At 43.1% G+C, this 20,415-nt stretch overlaps 1 protein-coding gene across 1 annotated transcript in view; it reads right to left on the bottom strand.

Moving 5' to 3' along the window:
- The window catches only part of plcxd2 (phosphatidylinositol-specific phospholipase C, X domain containing 2), a 37,041-nt gene continuing 16,626 nt past the window's right edge, over window positions 1–20,415 (bottom strand). Inside the window, exon 4 of the mRNA XM_060900820.1 lies at window positions 1–160. Within this exon, the coding sequence (XP_060756803.1) occupies window positions 1–160 (160 nt within the window). The remainder of the gene's footprint in view (window positions 161–20,415) is intronic.

Genomic DNA, 20,415 nt, shown 5'->3' with positions numbered 1-20,415 from the left:
TCATGTAACTGCCCTGTTCGGTGGGAGGAGCAGGAGGTCATTGAGTCTGATGACAGTGTTGGCGAAGTCCACCAGGTCCACGAAGTCTGACGTGATGATGTTCACACCGTTCACACCTGGTTTCTGTGCCTCCACCCACGCCATGATGACTGGCAGGTTCCTGCACGTGACAGGAAACAGAACTCATCAGCCGTATGATGTAATGCGCATGCGCTTTATTTCCAAATGCTAAATATCATTCGTAAGAAGGTCCATGCCAAGGAACTGCACATTGAGAGACATTAACTGAAGTGTTTGTGGAGTTCATTTAAAAAGGAGAGACTTGCTAACAGTAAAACATTACACTGAGTGAATACGCTAAGGTCATACAGTTAATAGTAGATTATTATTATTAAATGTAGCTAGTGTTAGCTGCCTTGTTCTGTGCTTTCACTTCATTCATGCTAGTTATTATAATATTAGCACAGCGTGCTAGCTTAGACATCAGAATGAACAACAGACTGGAAAACCAGCCAAGATGACACCACTGAAGGTCTGTTAGAACACTTTATAGCAGAACAAGACACAACTTTGCTACTGAACTATCAAAGTTGCCAATGGTGTAAATCTACAAAGTTTTAAAGCTGTTAAATTAAACTTACTAGGCTATAATCTCATTAAAGGGTACCTGTAGTGAATTTTAATTACTAGCTATTTCAAAAGATCACGTATGATACCAGCCAGTGGTTCCGTCATGTAACGTTCATCATAAGCTCTTGTCAAGTATGCGCGAATTTTAAGTCACTGCTCCGCCAGTCAGGCATGGTCAGTGACATGTTGCCTCTTTCATAGGCTGTTCCAGCACTGGTAGTGACGGACAGTTATTAGTTTGTCCGATTGTCTGGGCTGCAGTGGACTGGTCACTGACCCCGTGTTGCAAACACCAATCTAAGATAACACATTATCAACTGATCTCCTCATAAGAAATAGAGGAAATATTACACTTACTCAAGCTGATCTTTGGCTGGATTGAGTTGAAGTAAAAAATAAAATAAAATAAATAAAACTCAAAACAAAAAAGGCATTGTTCATCATCAGTGTCACAGTTCTCAAGATTGAACCGAATCGCTGTTGTGAATCATAAAATGAATCATGAATTGAATTGCTGTCCTGAATCATTTAAAGTGCATAAAATCCACTTGCCATCTCGCAACAAGTTTTACCTCCAAATAGCCCAAACTATGTCAGACAGATTTTATCCTGTTTATAGTGGGCGTTCCCACCGCAAAAGAGAAACCAATCGAAACCGAAAGAGTGAAAGTGATTATCATGCCGTTACCATCCCTGTGTCCGAAATTGCTCACTTGTTCACTACTCCCTACTCACTATATAGGGAATTACTATATAGAGGACTATATAGTGAACTCATTGGTAAAATGAAAGAACCCTTTTGGACACTAGTCCATCACGCTGGTATTTACGTTATTACTGTCGCACAATTAAAACATGCCAGATCAATTGGCTGGTGGGTTTTCAAAATAATAAATACCTGCATGTATTTTTGTGATAAATTCATATTATACTGAGCATATTTCCCACATTAATAAATACAAAGTACTTTGTGTCTGCGACATCTTTCAGTTTTTTTAAATCAAGGCTGAATACTTTCTTCTTTGCCGCTGCCTTTTATTAAATCAAATTTCAGACTTTTAATTTGATTTCTTTCAGCGTGACCACAATGCATGATGGGATATATTGCTTGGTTAGTGACCATCGGTTGTACACTACTTTTCATGGTGGGTTCTTTGAGTGCACTATATAGGGTGTAATAATCCTCACTATCGTTTCGGACAGCACTACAAAATGGCGTCTACACTATATAGTGCCCTATATAGTGAGTAGCGAGCAATTTCGGACACAGGGCATGTGAATAGTCTTTTATGAATGTATAAGTGGGCACTCAGCCCTCCAACTCCGGTGTGACCGAGTAAGGTGACAAGTTTTATGTTTCATCTAATTTAGGTAATTTAAAAACTGTAATATTGTTTGGCAGTGGGCACATAGGAAAGTGTAAAGTATAAAGTTTGTGTCAATATGTTTATCATGCTTGTATAATGATAAACCCGCGAAGATATTTATCTCAATACATGACCTACTCATTCTAAACCTGTTGAGCTTCGCCGGTGAAGCTTTCGACCCCAAAGTACAACCAAATCTACTTGCACATAAGTTCAAGTTCAAATCAACTTTATTATCAATAATGCCATATGTGCAGGACATACAGATAATTGAAATTTAGTTTCCCTCTTATCCGCGGTGCAAACAGTAATAAACATGAAATATAAAATATAGGTAAAAGATATAAACTTTAAAAAAAAGGGGGGGGGGTATATTTACACACACAAGCTAAAGCTATTCTAAGAAAAGACAGTGGCAATCCAGAAAGTATAAATATGGCAAATGTGGCAGTGTGAACAGAATTAACGGTATAAATTTAAGTGTGACGAATGACAATATAAACAGAATGAACAATGTAAATGGGAACAGCAGTCTGACAGTATAGTAGGGCAATATAGCATGATATAAACAGAATTATCAGTATAAATATAAATAAATAAATAAATAAATATGGCAGTATGAGCAGAATTTAGAGTGTAAGTATAAATATGGCAGATATGACAGTATAAACAGCATAGCAGTGAAGTCTATCAAAGATAAAAGATGTATAAAGTGTAAACAGTGTTGTAAACAGTTTTTATATAGTGCAATTAACTTTAAAAAATTTACTTGTAAACAGTATTGTAAACAGTTTTTACATAGTGCAATTGAATTTCGTTACAGTTCGTTAAAGTGGCTGGTGACATTTGGTTTGTGTATTAAGGGAAGGGGGTACTGGCCTGGGAGGGAGTTCAGCATCCTGATGGCTTGGTGATTGAAGCTGTCTCTCAGTCTGCTGGTTCTCGCCCGGAGTCTTCTCATTCTCCTCCCAGAAGGCAGGAGGCTGAAGAAGTGGTGGTTGGGATGGGTGGAGTCGCCCGCAATGCTGAGTGCTCTGTGGGCCAGGCATGTGTTGTAAATATCCTGAAGGGAGGGTAGGGGGACACCGATGATCTTCTCAGCTGCTCTCACTATGCGCTGCAGGGTCTTCTGGCAGGATGTAGTACAGCCGCCGTACCACACAGTGATGCAGCTGGTCAGGATGCTCTCGATGGTTCCGCGGTAGAAGGTGTGCATGATAGGGACTGGTGATCTAGCTCTTTTCAGTCTGCGGAGGAAGCAGAGGCACTGCTGAGCTTTCCTGGCCAGCGATGCGGTGTTGCTGCTCCAGGAGAGATCCTTGGTGAGGTACCAGGGCTCGAAATTCATATATTTTTTCACCAGCCAGCCGGACTAGTTACCTTCCAAAGTAACTAGCCAAACAGAAAATCAACTAGCCAAAATTTGTTCATGTATGAATTTTAATTCTGTCAAAAATAACACAAAAGAGAGTAGTTACCATTGTTCATGACTAATGCGCATTTATTTCAAGACCCAAGTATTTTGATACTGTTGTTAAATACATAAATGAGAACACCACAGTGCACCATAATATAATCCAAAAAAATGCCAGATGACTGACCCCTTACTAGTTCTTTTAGGAACCAATTCGTCCGCTTCCATTTTTAATTTGTCGCTGAAATTGACAGAGCTTACACGGTAGCCTATGCAACACCAGCGATTGCACAAACTGACTCAGTGCTGTAAACCAAAACTAGAAAATCTTTCCACAAGTTCCTTTCAGCACCGAGATGTCACCCGGGATTGGTCGGTGAGTGCGTGACATTATTGTTTTTTTTTTTTTCCCTTAGGCAGCCTCTCACGTTACTGCCTGAGGGACAGGGAGAAAACCACCGGAAAATGTTTTAAACAAATGCAACAAACACGAAACAAACGCAAGTCAGCGGATGACCATAAAATACTCGATAGTTACAATATAAAAAATTTATGTATCTCACACAGAATTTTCGGAGATATATCGAGTATATTCGATATATCACACAGCCCTAGTCTGAATCTTCGCTTCATATATATTTTTTATTTTCAACTAGCCAGCCGGGCTGCCTAGTGACAGGAATTACCCGCCAAATGACAAATTAAGTCGCCTTGGGCCACCGGACCACTGCGAATTTCAAGCCCTAGGTACACACCCAGGAACTTGGTGCTGCTCACTCTCTCCACAGCGGCACCGTTGATGGTCAGTGGAGGATGCTGGGTGGAGGCTCTCCAGAAGTCAACAACCATCTCCTTCGTCTTCTCCACATTAAGAGAGAGATTGTTGTCTCTGCACCACGCGGCCAGTTGGCTCACCTCGTCCCTGTAGTATGACTCATCATTGTTGTTAATGAGTCCCACCACAGTCGTGTCATCCGCAAACTTGATGAAGAGGATTGCTGTTGTGTGTTGGTGTGCAGTCGTGGGTCAGCAGGGTGAAGAGAAGGGGGCTGAGCACACATCCTTGGGGGGCCCCGTGTTCAGTATGATGGTGCTGGATGTGTTGCTGCTGACCCGGACTGCCTGTGGTCTTCTGGTCAGGAAGTCCAGCAACCAGTTGCAGAGGGAGGTGTTAAGTCCTAGACAGTCCAGTTTCTGTATCAGCTGCTGCGGGATGATTGTGTTAAATGCTGAACTAAAGTCCAAGAACAGCATCCGCATGTAAGAGTCCTTAGTGTCCAGGTGAGTGAGAGCTGAGTGGAGAGCGGTGGAGATTGCATCATCAGTGGACCGATTGGCCCAATATGCAAATTGGTATGGGTCCATGGAGGGAGGGAGGATGGATTTGATGTCCTGCATGACTAACCGCTCGAAGCACTTCATAATGATGGGGGTCAGTGCCACAGGGCGGTAGTCGTTGAAGCAGGATGGAGAGGCCTTCTTTGGAACAGGGATGATGGTGGTGCTCTTGAAGCAGGTAGGGACAACAGCTTGGCTCAGGGAGGTGTTGAAGATGTCTGTGAGGACATCTGTGAGCTCCTCTGCACAGTCCTTTAGCACACGACCTGGAATGTTGTCAGGTCCTACAGCTTTGCGGGTGTTGATCCTGGAGAGGGATCTCCTCACACTGGCTGGAGACAGGGACAGCACCTGGTCATCCGGAAGGGGTGGTGTCTTCTGTGCAGGCATGCTGTTGTCGGCTTCAAACCGTCCAAAGAAGTTGTTTAGACTGTTCAGCAGAGTGATGTCCTTGTCAGAGGTCTGTGGTTGAGGTTTATAGTCCGTGATGGTCTGTATCCCCTGCCACAGGCTCCTTGTGTCTCTGCTGTCAGTGAAATGATGGGCTATCCTGCTGCTGTACTGCCTCTTTGCTAGTTGGCTCTTGCTGATCTCAGACCAGCCTCATCACCTGCTCTGAAAGCAGCGTTCCAGGCTTTCAGTAACTGATAGACTTCCCCCGTCAGCCATGGTTTCTGGTTGGCCCATACTGTGATGGTCTTAATGTCCATGACATCATCAATGCATTTACTAATGTTGGCTGTAACAGTGTCTGAATACTCCTGGATGTTGAGCTGGTGGTTGTAAGTGGCTGCCTGCTTAAACATGTCCCAGTCTGTGATGTTAAAGCAGTCCTGAAGTGCTGAGGAAGCACCCTCTGGCCACACCCGTACCTGCTTCTGGACCAGTCTAGTGACTTTGACCTTCGGCCTATATGCTGGCATTAGCATAACAGTGATGTGGTCTGAAGCACCGAGATGAGGGAGGGATGAGGCCTTGTATGCTCTTCTCAGTGTTGTGTAAACCAGGTCCAGTGTGTTGTTTCCCCGAGTTGCAAAGTCAATGTGCTGATGTAACTGAGGAAACACTGCTTTGAGATTTGCGTGGTTGAAATCTCCAGCTACTATGAGAAGTCCCTCTGGATGGGCTGTCTGTTGGTCACTGATGGTGCAGTACAGTTCACGCAGTGCCTTGTCCCTATCGTTGTTGTTGCAGCTGGGAGGAATGTAAACTGCAACAAGCAGGATGGCAGAAAACTCCCTCAGTAGATAGAAGGGCCGGCACTTGATGATCATAAACTCCACAAGGGGTGAAGAGTGTCTGCAAACTACCACAGCGTCCTGACACCAAGCATCCCTGATGTAAACACAGATCCCGCCGCTGTGGGTCTTACCTCCTTCAATGAGGGCTCTGTCTGCACGGTAACATGTTAGCCGGTCGAGCTGGATGGCGGAGTCCAGTATGCTGTCATTGAACCATGTTTCCATGAACACAAAAACACAGCCCTCTCTCACAGCCTGCTGGGTTGCTCTCAAAAGTTGTATATAGTCCAGTTTGTTATCCAAGGAGCATACATTGGCGAGTACGATGGACGGTATAGCCGGCTTGTGTGGATTAGCCATTAGCCTGGCCCGGATACCCCCGCGCTTTCCCCGCTTCTGCTTCCTCTCGCATCACCTACGGCGCTTCCTCTGTGGGTATGCAGCAGTAGTGGGGGTCGATGTCAAAGCGGGCCGCCGGAGTAGGCCGAGGTCATGTAGCTCCTTAGCGTGTGCCGGGTTTAACTTACAGAAAAAAGTGTTGCCAATGTCAAAAAGAGTCCCATGGCTGTATGTGTGCCTAGGGACGGACAAACACGACAAAAACATACAATCACTCGAGCACACCAACGAAGACAAACATGTAAACACCACATTATCGGGACAGAGAGAGGCCGCTGCGTCCACACGCGCTGCCATCTTGTATAATAATGCCATGAAATAATAGATATGTGCCATAAAATAAAGATCTATTACAAGTATTAGATCTATATTTATTCAATGTGTTATGAAGTTATTTGGCTGGGAACTGGAAATCTTGACCCACAGAACACTGCTTGTTTACTCGCACCCGATAACCCAGAATCAAGCACTGTATGCTATTTCCGGCCGGCAATGGCTGCTCCCCGTGGTTCTGCCCCCACGGGTAATTCACGGAATAAAATTGTCCACAAAAGTACTTTTACGGTGTTTTTTTTTTTTTGACTGAATGTGCGTGTCTTTTGTCTATAAGTAATACATAAAGCACGATTAATGTTGTAAGTATGACCAGTACCGCTACACTTTAAGAGCTTCAGGTCCATGTTGGAAAGCACATGCATGTTCATGAGGCCTGAGTATCATTTCTAACCCGACCCTAAACTGTCAATGACCTCATCAACCACGCAGAGATATTAAGATCAACTGAACATGTAAAAATGACCGACCACTGTTCCTGAAAAGAATTTGTGGAGCTGTAACTAAAAATGTATGTTAAGCTCCTTTCCCGTTCACTAGTATGGGAATGGGCAGGGTTTAAAAAAAATGTACTGCAGCCAGCCACTAGAGGGCCTCGGAGACATTTTGGCTTTAGTTTTGACTTTCTGTTATGATGTCTCCACATATATATATATATATATATATATATATAGTACAGGAGTGGTATGTGGTGTAGTGGTTAGCGCTGTTGCCTCACAGCAAGAAGGTCCGGGTTCGAGCCCCGTGGCCGACAAGGGCCTTTCTGTGCGGAGTTTGCATGTTCTCCCCGTGTCCGCGTGGGTTTCCTCCGGGTGCTCCGGTTTCCCCCACAGTCCAAAGACATGCAGGTTAGGTTAACTGGTGACTCTAAAGTGAATGTGAGTGTGAATGGAACTAGGACGTTTCTGACACTGCGCAGGCGCCGACATGGCTGCTACAAGTTTTTTAGCTCTCCCAATTTTTATCTATTTTAGCCTATATACCATAAATTTGAGTTCCCAAAATACCAAAAACATTATGATAACGTTAGGGAGCTCAAGTGGCCAGATTTGTACTAGCTCTGAAGTCTTTCTGTGCCTTAAATATCAAGTCTGTCTCGCTACGAGAACTTGACAGAGTCAAGTAAAGCGACCTATTGTGAAATGGACAAGGCGTGGAGTGACTTCTCTGGCCGTACCAGAAAATAGCATCGTTCTGGATATCACTATCTGCTGCTACATTGAGCCGAATCCAGGACCTGAACATACTGAACGGAGAACATCTGAAACTTCGCCTTTTACACGGCAGCCATCTTGTAACTTGACTTACTGGCTACACTACTCTAGGGGCTCATTACTTCATCTTCATCATCATTCGAAGTTGGACACTGACCCTCGCATCCTTTGCGATTTGAAAACCTTAGGGCTTTTGCAATATCGGGGAAAACGAGGAAGCGGCAAAAGCACTGCTAGGAATATTCCTAGTTTAATCACCTATAATCGCTCCGAGACGAACAACCGTGGAGTTAGGAATATCTCATCTCATCTCATTATCTCTAGCCGCTTTATCCTTCTACAGGGTCGCAGGCAAGCTGGAGCCTATCCCAGCTGACTATGGGCGAAAGGCGGGGTACACCCTGGACAAGTCGCCAGGTCATCACAGGGCTGAGTCAGGAATATCAACAACCTTATTGTTCCCAGTCGAACTCCTATTACACCTCCAAGGAGAATGATGTGCCTAGCCGCCAGTAAGTTTGCTGTCCCTAAATGTATGTTCCTGAATATCTGTAGTCTGGTAAAGTCAAAGAAGGGGATCCGTGCTAATGTTGCACTAGAGGCGGATTTGTTAGCGAACTATATTGACATCTGTGTCGTGTCTGAATCACACTTGAAAAAAGCTGCCCCGGACTCCCTCGTCGCTATATCGAACTACACCATTCACCGAAGAGATTGAAACTGGTTTGGCACTGACAAAAGAGAGAAAGGCGGTATTGCTGTCTACACAAGGAACAACATCAAGGTTAAGAGAGTGACGCGATCTGAGCTCTATGAGTCTGTAAGTTTAGAAATAGAATTGCCGTCTGGTCATCAAATGCTATTGTGCGGAGTTTATAATCTGCCAAAGCCCAAATACTCCCAGGACGATCTTATAGACAACATCATTGACACTGTAGATGACTTTCTCAAGTTACATCCTGATGGACTAGTTGTATGTGGTGGTGATATAAATTGGTTGGACCTAGATAAATTATCAACTTTGTCTGGTCTCAAAGTTCTGGTTGATTTCCCTACGAGAGGCGATGCGATCCTGGACAACTGTCTAACGAACAATGAATCTCTTTTCTCCAAGTGTTATCCCTTTGTTGCGCAAATGAAAACAGATCACAAGGGTTTCATACTTCCAGCGGGCGTTAAGCTTAAACCCTTGAGGATAAAACGAACAATGCGCGATTATCGGGAGCATCGAAAAATCGCATTCCATCGTAAGCTCTTAGAGCTTGATTGGTATTCTCTAACAAACAATGATGATTTCAAAACAGCAGTGGAATCCGTCCATTCTACCATCACAAACTTAATGGATGAATGCTTCCCCGCCAAAACTGTGTGTATGTCCTCGAGAGATCCCCCCTGGATGAGCCCGTTACTAAAATTTATTTTAAAGAAAAAGGCAAGATCGCAAAGAAATGGAGGAAGGGACTTGGAAAAATGGTCTAGGAAGGCTGCACAATTAATTGCAGAAAATCGCCGCGCTCTGGTCTCAGGCCCCCTTGGATCATGGGCTTGGTGGAGAAAGGTTGATTGTCTTAGCAGTAGAAAGGAAAACAACCACAGCTCAAGTCTAGATCAAGAGTTTGTAAGGGGACTGAATGACTACTTTGGAGAGCTCTGTTCAGATCAGAACTACATCACCCCGATTCCAGCTGAAACGGGTGATGCCTCGATCCCACAGCTTTCAACAAGGCAGGTTTTCCAGGCTCTGTCTAAGATAAAGCGCACAGCCACTGGCCCTGATGGCATCCCCTATTGGATGTGGCGGGATCATGCGGCAATATTTACACCTGTAGTTGAAGCGCTCTGGAACTCATCCCTTAGTCTGCACTCATGGCCCAAGATATGGAAAGAGGCGGATATTAGCCCTATTCCCAAGGTCGATATCCCAGAGGTAAAGGCGGACTTTAGAGGTATAAATGTTACACCTGCAATTGCTAGGTCTTTTGAAAGAACTGTTTACGAGGCTTTTAACAAGAAACATGTGGAGGAATTTTTAAGTGATTCTCAGTTTGCCTACCGTGAAGGTGGCAGTTGTGTAAATGCATTATTGAAGTTGCAACATGTAAGCTTAAAAGCCCTAGATAAGAGGGAAAATGCAGTGGTTAAGCTATTTACTATGGACTTTTCTAAGGTATTCGATAATGTGAGACATGACCTATTGGTTGAAAAACTTAAGCTTTGTCCGCTTAATCCTCACATGATTAATTGGTATATTAGCTTTTTAGCTAATAGGAAACAACGGGTTACCTATAATAATATAATATGCGAGTGGAAATCGGTAAATAAAGGCACAACACAAGGAAGTGTGAGTGGGCCTTCTCATCTCATCTCATTATCTCTAGCCGCTTTATCCTTCTACAGGGTCACAGGCAAGCTGGAGCCTATCCCAGCTGACTATGGGCGAAAGGCGGGGTACACCCTGGACAAGTCGCCAGGTCATCACAGGGCTGACACATAGACACAGACAACCATTCACACTCACATTCACACCTACGGTCAATTTAGAGTCACCAGTTAACCTAACCTGCATGTCTTTGGACTGTGGGGGAAACCGGAGCACCCGGAGGAAACCCACACGGACACGGGGAGAACATGCAAACTCCGCACAGAAAGGCCCTCGCCGGCCCCGGGGCTCGAACCCAGGACCTTCTTGCTGTGAGGCGACAGCGCTAACCACTACACCACCGTGCCGCCGTGAGTGGGCCTTATTTATTTAATTTATTTTTAAATGATTTAGATATAGAGCACCCGGCAATCACTTTAATTAAGTATGCGGACGATACCACAATTGTAGTAGAGGTCCCAAGAGACCAATCAGATAAATCGAATTTAGCTTTGGAACAGTTTTTTAATTGGACCGTAAATAATGGAATGAGCTGTAATACAACCAAATGCAAAGAGCTGGTTTTAAGGAAAAAAGGCAACAATAGAGATCATGCAGTCACGTGACCGGAAAGTACACAACCGCCATCGTGTCGGTCAAAAACACCGCTGAATACTGCTGCACTCGTGTACAGAATGGATCAATTTCAACCGACGGACTACACGGCTCATTTTTCTAATGAACAGATAACTAGATATATGTCTAAAATAAACGATCTACAGATTTGTGACCCTTATGGCTTTCCGGACGGAGTTTTCACGACCGGATTTTGAACTGCCAGCGGAATACCCGGACGTCTATAATTACCTCATTAACTTTCCCTCGCTGTTCAGTGGTGAAGCACTGCGTGCTTATAAATCTCTGGACAGTTATCTTTACAGAAATTCAGGATTTGTCAGCGACTCAGATGTGGCATCTTGTAAACAAGAAAATGATCCTCACTGGATGGGTAAATCACCTTAAGTATTGAGTATAGCACTGACCAGCCGATTATAGAATAAGGTAATTCCAAATCGTCCGTGTTGTTTACATGGATGTGGCGTTGGAGAGGTAGAGGCTTGGCAGTGGAGGTTTGAGTAGCTGTTTTCTGAGCTTAGTCAACAGGCCGGCTCTGCCTGTAGCCTCGCTTTTGCTTCAGCTCCCGGCGCCGCCTCCTTCGCTTTGCTTCCAATAACAATTCACGGAGACCCCGCTGGTCTCGCCATCTGGTCTCGTCCGGAATGTTTTTTTTTTTCTCGTCCGGAATGTTGTGCATGCGATGGAAATCGCTACAAACCGTCATTTTCTGCTGGAAACCAATGTCCAGTAACTCCATACGGTTGTAGTGGATATTGAAGTCCGGTACAGACGAACAACACGCAAAAATACACACAAAAAACATAAAAACCGTGCACAGGTAGGGAGAGCTTGTAGCCGCAGCCGTTGTAGTAGAATTGTATATAGTAGGGTTTTCCAGAAGTAAAAGCAGAAGTAGAACTAGAAGTAGAAGGCGGAATATGGCGTTTGACCGACACGATGGCGTCTGTCACAATCTGGATCGGCTGTGACGTCACATGCAAGATCTCTATAGTGTCTATCCAGCCATTAGCAACATAAAGCGGCATCAGAGTATAAAGCTTTTGGGTGTAACTTTTCAGGAAAATTCTAATTTTAGTGTACACATTGGGTCTAAGTTAAGTGAGGCTAATAAATGCCTGTATGTGATTAGAAGTCTCCGTAAAGAGGGTTACACTCAAGAGGAAGTGGACCATCTTTTTAAGGCCATTGTTATGCCTAAGATTATCTATGGCCTGCCTGTCTACGGAGCTAGTCCATCGGATCTTAATGTAGTACAGCAATTTTTGAGAAGGTGTTTCAAGAGGCGCTACACATCGATACCTTATAACATACATGAATTACTGCAACATCATGATCAGCGCCTCTTTGATAAGATAAGTGTAAATACGCATCCTCTTCATGGATTTCTTACACCTTACTCTATATATTCAACACAGCGCCTCCGCAGTAAACATATTGTAAGACCTATCACCAACACAGAACATTTTAAGAACTGCTATTTTAATAGGCTTATTTTTAGATATAACTTGGGAGTATGATATATGTAAATAGCCACTTGTATATTTTTTGCCTAGCGCAGACGTTTTTTGTCCTATTAATTTTTAACTGTTATTTGTAACGCTTGAAATGTATTTTTTATCTTGCGAATAAAGACACAATCAATCAATCAATGGTTGTCTGTGTCTATGTGTCAGCCCTGTGATGACCTGGCGACTTGTCCAGGGTGTACCCTGCCTTTCGCCCGTAGTCAGCTGGGATAGGCTCCAGCTTGCCTGCGACCCAGGATAAAGCGGCTACAGATAATGAGATGAGGAGTGGTATGTGGGAGAACTTGCACAGAATAAGGAGGTTAAACGTGATTAGTCTTGCACAAGAACATCAGATTGAAGCTACAAGCAGAAAGAAAAAGTTTTCCCTCCTCATGCAGAACAAAACAAGGAAGTTAGAAATGTGAGTGCAGTTTATCCTGGAATAATCTTGGAATAACAAACATTCCTGCTTCCTTGCGCACAGGCACAAATCCACATCATCTGACCGGGTCATCCACTTCTCTCTCTCTCTCTGCTGCCAATCCTATTCACCCCCAGAAGCTTTTCCACATATCGTAATATAAATAATTTTGAAGAGTATACAGATTTTTTGGACTATTTTGTGCATCTCAGTGACACCTAGCGGTTACTTTAAAAACTGCACCTTACAACACTGACATTTCTTCCAGCTAACAGCTTTTAATGTGGCCATATATAGGTTTCATGGGTTGCCATATGACATACTAACATAGCACAACATTAACATAACATTCTCACCTGCAAAAAACATGCCCTGGTTGCAAAAAAGATCCCACAATGTCTAGAAACATTTTTTATCAATGCACTTGATGCATTCTTTTCACAGTTAAACACTCAAGCAAAAATAAGATCTCGAGCAGCGGCTACAATTATCAACAGTCCATAATTATTGACACCTTTTCAGATTTACCAATAAAAAAAAAAACAATTCTACAAAGGTGAGTTTCAGTTCCAACAGTTATTATTGGTTAATTAATCAACCGGAAGACCCGCCTCACCATTTGATCTTAGAATAGAATATACTTTATTGTCATGTCCTACATGACAATTGTCTTTGGTCTCACTGACAAAAATGATATAAAACACATATAGAGGAAAAAGAAAAAAATCTTGTCGTCTGATGACACAGCTCGTTATCGGAGATTGAAATTTTTTTAGCACGATCAGCAATTTTTCGGAGAACCCGGACATTCTCATCGCAGGTAAGCATGGTGGAAAGATCATGGGCATGTTTTTACTGATCAAATTCACCGATATTTCATGATCTCCTTGTTGAAACCTACTTTGTTTCTTACTCTTTCATTTGACAGTCGCCATTTTGTATCTAAACGCGCGTTTGAGAAGTCACATGAGGTGTCGATAATAGTGATCACTTTCACCGGTGTCTACCATTATTGACACCCTGTGGAATTAAGGAACATTTACAACTGTTATGGATTGATCTTTGTGTAACATTGTTGAAGTAGATGAAGTACTTTAAAAAATAAAAGTGCTGTGATTTATAATAATTTTTTTCTGATTCATAATAGAATGGAATGTTTATAGAGTATTTGGATTCCTATTGCAATAAATAGAATTAGACCAGAATTAAATTCCAAGCATATAAAAAATTACACGCTTGAAATATTCAGATTTTTCTATTACATCCAGAATTTTTTTTTTTGCAGTTTGTTATATTCTATGTGTATATATGTAATATATATGTATTACAATATCAGGAGACATTTTATATTTTGGTTCGAGGAATGACATGCAACCTTTGATCTGGATTTTCATGTGGTTACAATCTCAATTGCCTTCTGAAATTTATTGGTAAACTACAAAACTTGAAATTAATACAAACAATGATGAATGATTAACGAAATGTGATCTGTGAAAATACTTAGAAAGTGGGTAGAAAGTGGAACAGAAAGATTTTCTGACACAGGTTAACCATTATCAGCTCATACTTACAAACATTAGAATTACTTCCTCATTTACGTAAACACCGACATCGATATATTCATATAAAAGATATTTTGTACTAAATATAAGTCTATGGAAAACAAATTTTAAATAAAAAAACATGTTTTGTTAACTTAATACCACATACCAAATATTTAAAAAAAAATCATCTGGATGTCGATAATTGTGGAACAGTGTCACGTGATCTGATACGCTAAGTAATCAGGAATCAATTTTTTTTTTCCAGTGGACGTTTGAGTAATTATTCATGCACAATTTACGTATTGAAAGTCTTTTCTACTTTTGCAACGGCCAAAAGATCATTAAGGTATCGATAATTGTAGCCGTCGCTCTAATACACAGATTATCATTAAAAAAAATGTATATCACCTCCTATCTTCTTCACCTTCAAGCTTCTTCCCATCACAGTGTCCCCATTTTACAGAAATCACAAAAGTTGACACATTCTTTAGTTATATGGACCCTTTTCACATGACGTCACGACAAACGCGGCCGCCATTTTGGACGTGTACTACCAGTAGTTTACCACAGCCAACATTGAGGAACGGCAGCAAAGAAAGTGTTTATTTTCAGCAAGATTTCCATCATGCCACTATATTGTTGTGCACCTGGATGTAGTAACCATCAACAAACAAGGCAAGGGTTATCATTTTATCGGATCCCGGTAGATGCTGACCGACGGAGAAGATGGATAGCGGCATACCAACGCTTGTGTAGTGACCACTTTGTTGGAGGTAAGACGAATAAAATTAGCCAGAAAAGGCATTACATTGCTGTTAACATTCTGTGGCGGCGAGTGTGTAACCAAATAGGCTAAAATAACCCATTGTAACCTCTGTTCTTCTGTAGTAGCTATTAGCTAACAGCATTAGCTAGTGTTGTGTTCCTTTGCTGTTGGTAGACTGTAGGACAGATCAGAGGCAGTGTCCTACAAACAGCGCTTAATTTGAGGAGAGCAAGCCGGAGCGCGCTCCGGAACCTCGGGCGTTGGCTCCGGCAGCTATTTACACTGGATCCGGTGATCCGACACCTCTTTTGACTATGTAACAAAAAAAAAGTAAATAATAATAATTAAATAAAAAAATGCAAGTTTATTTAGTGTTAATGTCTGATTTTGATATCTGTCTTGTTGGTGATTTCTCTCATGAAACGACATCCACAAAATATCTGCAGATGAACTTAATTTGCAGTGTTATTACAAAACATGCCCAGAAGCGCAGCGCCGCGCCCCTCTCCCCTCTCCTCTCCTCTTTTTTCCCGCTCCGGAGCCGCTCATCCTCTGCGCTCTGGGACCTCCCACTTTACAAATTAAGCACTGCCTACAAATAAGTGTTCAAAATAAGAGGAACATGTATTTGTCTCTTAAATCCAGGCCGTTCCCTGTAATCTGTCACAACGGTTGGAGAAAGTAATGGCAACTAGTGAGTGCACAAACCGTAGAAGGTAAACTGTACAAGCGCCAGGGCAGTGTGATGGTATGTCTACTTTTAGATTGTGTTAGCTTATCAATGAACACACTCGTCACTCGACGAGTTTCACGTCTTTACGACGGATACTTAAATGTGTGTTAGGTATTATTGTTGCAGTCTAAGCAGTCATTGTAGCAGCTAGATGAGCGAGAACCGAAAGGGTCTGTGCCATAAACCGTTATTTCTGTACGGCATTGCTAATGTGCCGTTACTGTTGTTATTTCTCCCTCTGCTCGCCCTGTAAATGCCCTACGTCGCTGGATAGCGAAGGTATTTTCTGCATCTCGCTCCTTTTTCTTGTATGTTCTCCGTTTGTCGCCTTCCTCGCATTCAAACCAATTCGAGCCGAAGTCCGCTACATGTCCAAAATGGTGGTCGCGTTTATGAAGGTCACGTGACTGAAAAGGGTCTATAGAAGCACAAATACTTGTGTAAAATAAATACTCTGGTAAAAGTAAGTACTGATTTAACTTCTTGACTTAAGTAAAATGCAAATGTACAGGCTGTCAAAGTAAAAAGTAAAAAGTAGCCCTTTGAAGGACATTTCTACTTGCTGTTTCTGTGCAAAGCTACTGAACTTCATGTATATAATATAATATAATATAATATAATATAATATAATATAATATAATATAATATAATATAATATAATTGTGGCAGCGGGGGCATGGTCAAGCGTCGGTCTGTGAATGGAGGGCGGAGTCAGGGAAGGTAAGTGGTGGAATCACTGCACCTGATGGGAATTAACCTATGTTTGTGTGTCTTCCCCAGTGACCGCACCCTATAAGAGGAGAGGGAGAGTGGAGGAAGGGAGCTTCTCCCCAATCTGGATGCTTGTGTCCGTGCATATAGTTTAAAGCTGAAAAGCTAATAAAAGAGTCTTTTGAGAACTGTGAGGGAAATTTAATGGACGAACATTATTATTCTCTGTGTTTCTGTATGTTGAGCTAAAGTGGCTTAGTTACTGAGAAGAGATGTTTTTCCACATGCTGTAATCGCTTTTCTGTGGCCTTGATGATAAGCAGGGTGCCTGAGTTCTCCATAACTACGCATCTGCCTGCGCATACCAGAGCACGCCAGGTGCACGCTTTAACAAAGTTTCAGAGAAAATCTTGAGCCAATCACGTGAAGATGCAAGCAGTAAGCGAATGCCTTTAGAGTATAATAGATAACAGCCAGTAAAACACAACTCAGAGTGCGCGTACTCTTGGCATCATCAGAAGTGGTGTCTTCTTCTATTCTTCTCTTTCCTTTCCTATTTTATATATCTGTGATATGATCTACTATAATAAATAACTGAAAAGACGACTGCTAAGCGTTTGTGGCAGTTCGTGTAAAGGGGTGGAGCACAGAAGGAAGGCAGGACAGAACTGAGCATACAAAACTCTCTTTATTCAGCTTTTCAGCTGTAAATACGCACACACAGACACACGCACACACATTAGCTGTCTGGTTATCGAGAGAGCCCCTCTGTTCTCACTCTCTCTCCTTAAGAAGGGCGCGGTCCCTGGGAAGACACACAAACATCAATTAACAACAGGTGAAATGATTCTGCCACTTAACTTCCCCGACTCCGCCCTCCTGTCACAGACCGATGCTAGACCACGCCCCCGCTGCCACAGCGTTCTGAAGTGTTTATTAGAAATTTCCATTACAATTTGGCGTCCCTGGGTGGGCCCTATGCATCTGATCCTCAGACGACAGAACACTCCCAAGGCTACGGTGCGGAGCTGAGAACTCAGACGAGAGACCAGGGCATCAGGGCTCACCGAACCAGTAAGTGATAACTTTGCATTCTTGTGTAAAGAAATTAGTGGAAACAGTATTTAAAGAATGATACGAGAAATGGACAGGGATTTGTCCTAGTATTTAAAGAATGATATAAGAGACGGACAGAGATTTGTCCTAGTCAAGGAAGACTGATATAAGAGATGGACAGAAGTTTGTCCGAGCCCAGGAGGACTGCTAAGCTGTGGTACCATCAATATGTTTGCAGACAACAGATAAAACACAATTTTGAGACAATAAACCGCAAGTAGTTTATTGGGTTGTGTAAGAGAATTATCCGCCTAAGTGACAACTGGGTAATCGCTCGCCTACTTGAGGAGGGGAAGTACAGGTGCGTGTTTTGACAGATTCACGTTCAGTGATTCGTAGGAATTGAATCTTGCTCCCTTTGTTCTGTGTGAACAACTGGCCCGTCGGGGGAACGGGATAGAGAGGTTCGATCGCGAAAACGCAAAGACACACCGGTGTGCACGCAAAATATTGATGAATTAACAGAGTACTGTCCTCCTCCAAATTCTGAAACAGAGAAATAGATTTTGTACACATGCGCAAGTTGTCTTTGAGGTTGTTGTGCTAAATGATACCTACTTTAGTTTAAGGCAAATGTCAGATAAATTGTTTACTAATAAGAACACACCTAAAGGATTATTGTGTTGCATTTTTGGACATAGTCCAACTTGTTCTTCTTGTGATCCTGAAAAAAACCTCAGCCATTGTTGTCATAACCTATTGATATAACAGTGTACAATGAGGAACAGAAATGGTAAGTTAGGGAAAGAAAAGAAAAAGCAAGTAAGTGTGAGGCTACACATGCTATAATAAGAACTGGGTGTTCCTATGACAGCCCAAACATCCAGTTTATGAAAACCTCGTATGGTGAGGATTATTTGGCACAGTTTGACATATGGATAAAGGACTTAGAATTCCCTGAAAAGGGCAGTTTTAGTCCCAGGCAGATAGAACGGTTAGAAGAAAAGTTGAAACGGAAGGAAAAAGAAGAGTCTGCAGATAATGTTAAGTTCTTAGGGGACTGGAGGGCGTTTTCTGCATGGAAAGAAGAAACACTTAAGAGAGAGTACAAAAGAGAGAAACGACAGGCAGGGCTCTCACCATCTTCTCAGTGTTTGAAATTTCAGATGGACCCTGACCTGGAGTCTGCCCCACCACCCCGACACACACTGCCTCCTCAGCAAGGCGGAGCATCACTCCCACATGTGCTTCACCCACAGAAAGGGGGAGAAGTCGAGACAAAAAAAACTGAGCCTCTGGAATCTCTCCCAGCCTACCAGCTGCCTCCAGCATCAGCGCCTCCCCTCGCTTCTCCATCACACACGAGATCCAGTCTTGCATATGGCGATGGAAAAGACACCCTCCTGGACCTGACCACATGCTCACCAGTGGGTCCACAAGGCTGTAACCTAAAGTCTGAAGTTCTTCATCTTCCAATGGTGGAAGTGGCTGGAGCTGACAGCGTGCTTCTAGTCCACAGACCCTGGACAACAGGTGACATGAAGGAAAGCATGGCTTCTCTTCCCAATGTGAGAGAGGTAGGAGGAAAGAGATTTGGTAATGAGCTGTTGATATTTTGCAGAGAATTCCGACCAACCACCCATGAACTTCGCCGCCTACTCATGATCAAGATGGGTATAGATAGGAACAGAGTTTCCAAAGAGTGGCCGGAAGCTGACCAGTGAATGACTACACCAGACTGGAGCGTGGCTGGCAATGGTGAGTATAGAGATACCATCACTGCTCTCTGTGCTCGTCTGGACAGTGCTTTTCCCTTGAACATAGACATTACTAAGATCAGTATGTGTAAGCAAGAAGATGGTGAAGTGGTGTCAGCGTTTCTCGCCCGTCTCACCGCCGCGCATGAGAAAAAAAACATAGTGGCCTGACCAGGCCCATGACCCTGGCTGCAGTGGAGGGCATTCCTGAGCCTCACCAAGATCGAGCAGTACGCTGTGCATGCAGAAAAGCTGCTGAAAGAGAAGGAGAAGACAAAGTCGGCACAAAGAGACCAAGACCTACATGCCGCCACTCTCACTCTTTTTTCCAGACTGTTCAGCCTGGACAAAGAGGAAGAGGTCGAGGTAGGGGCCGAGACAGGACGACCTGGAGTGGCTCATCCTGGATAAAAGGCACAACCTGCTACAACTGCAATCAGAAGGGACACATTGCTCGAGATTGTCTCCACAGTAGCAGCCAGAGGCCCTGTGAGGAGTACAGCAAAGCAGACTGATGGGCAGACTCCGGGAACGGGCCCCACACAGAGAACAGGGGAGGTAACACACACACACACCTGATGATACACATAGACAGGAGCATTCACATAATGTTAAACACATTAGTAGCAGCACCTGCATGCAACAGCAAGACTACACAGAAATGCCCGATACACCAGTCCAAATAGATACACCTGAAGTTGCATTAAGTTTGTTAAAATACACAACTACTCCCTTCTCTAAACTCCCTTGTATGCCCCTCACTGTATGTGGGCATGTGTTAACCTTTTTAGTAGATTCTGGAGCAGGACACTCGGTGATGCAACATGGGGTACTTCCAGTAGACCCACTGCTCAGCTCAAATTCTATTCAGACAATGGGCATCTCAGGACGACCTGCAACTGAAACTTTCTCAATCAACCTCCCGTGTGAAAGCGAGGGAGAAAAAGTTATGTCCCACTCATTTCTCATCTCACATACATGTCCA

Source organism: Neoarius graeffei, chromosome 19 (genome assembly GCF_027579695.1).
Source record: "Neoarius graeffei isolate fNeoGra1 chromosome 19, fNeoGra1.pri, whole genome shotgun sequence".
Lineage (NCBI taxonomy): Eukaryota > Metazoa > Chordata > Actinopteri > Siluriformes > Ariidae > Neoarius > Neoarius graeffei.
Note: the sequence above shows the minus strand (reverse complement) of the source record. Positions and strands in the feature narration are given on the sequence as shown.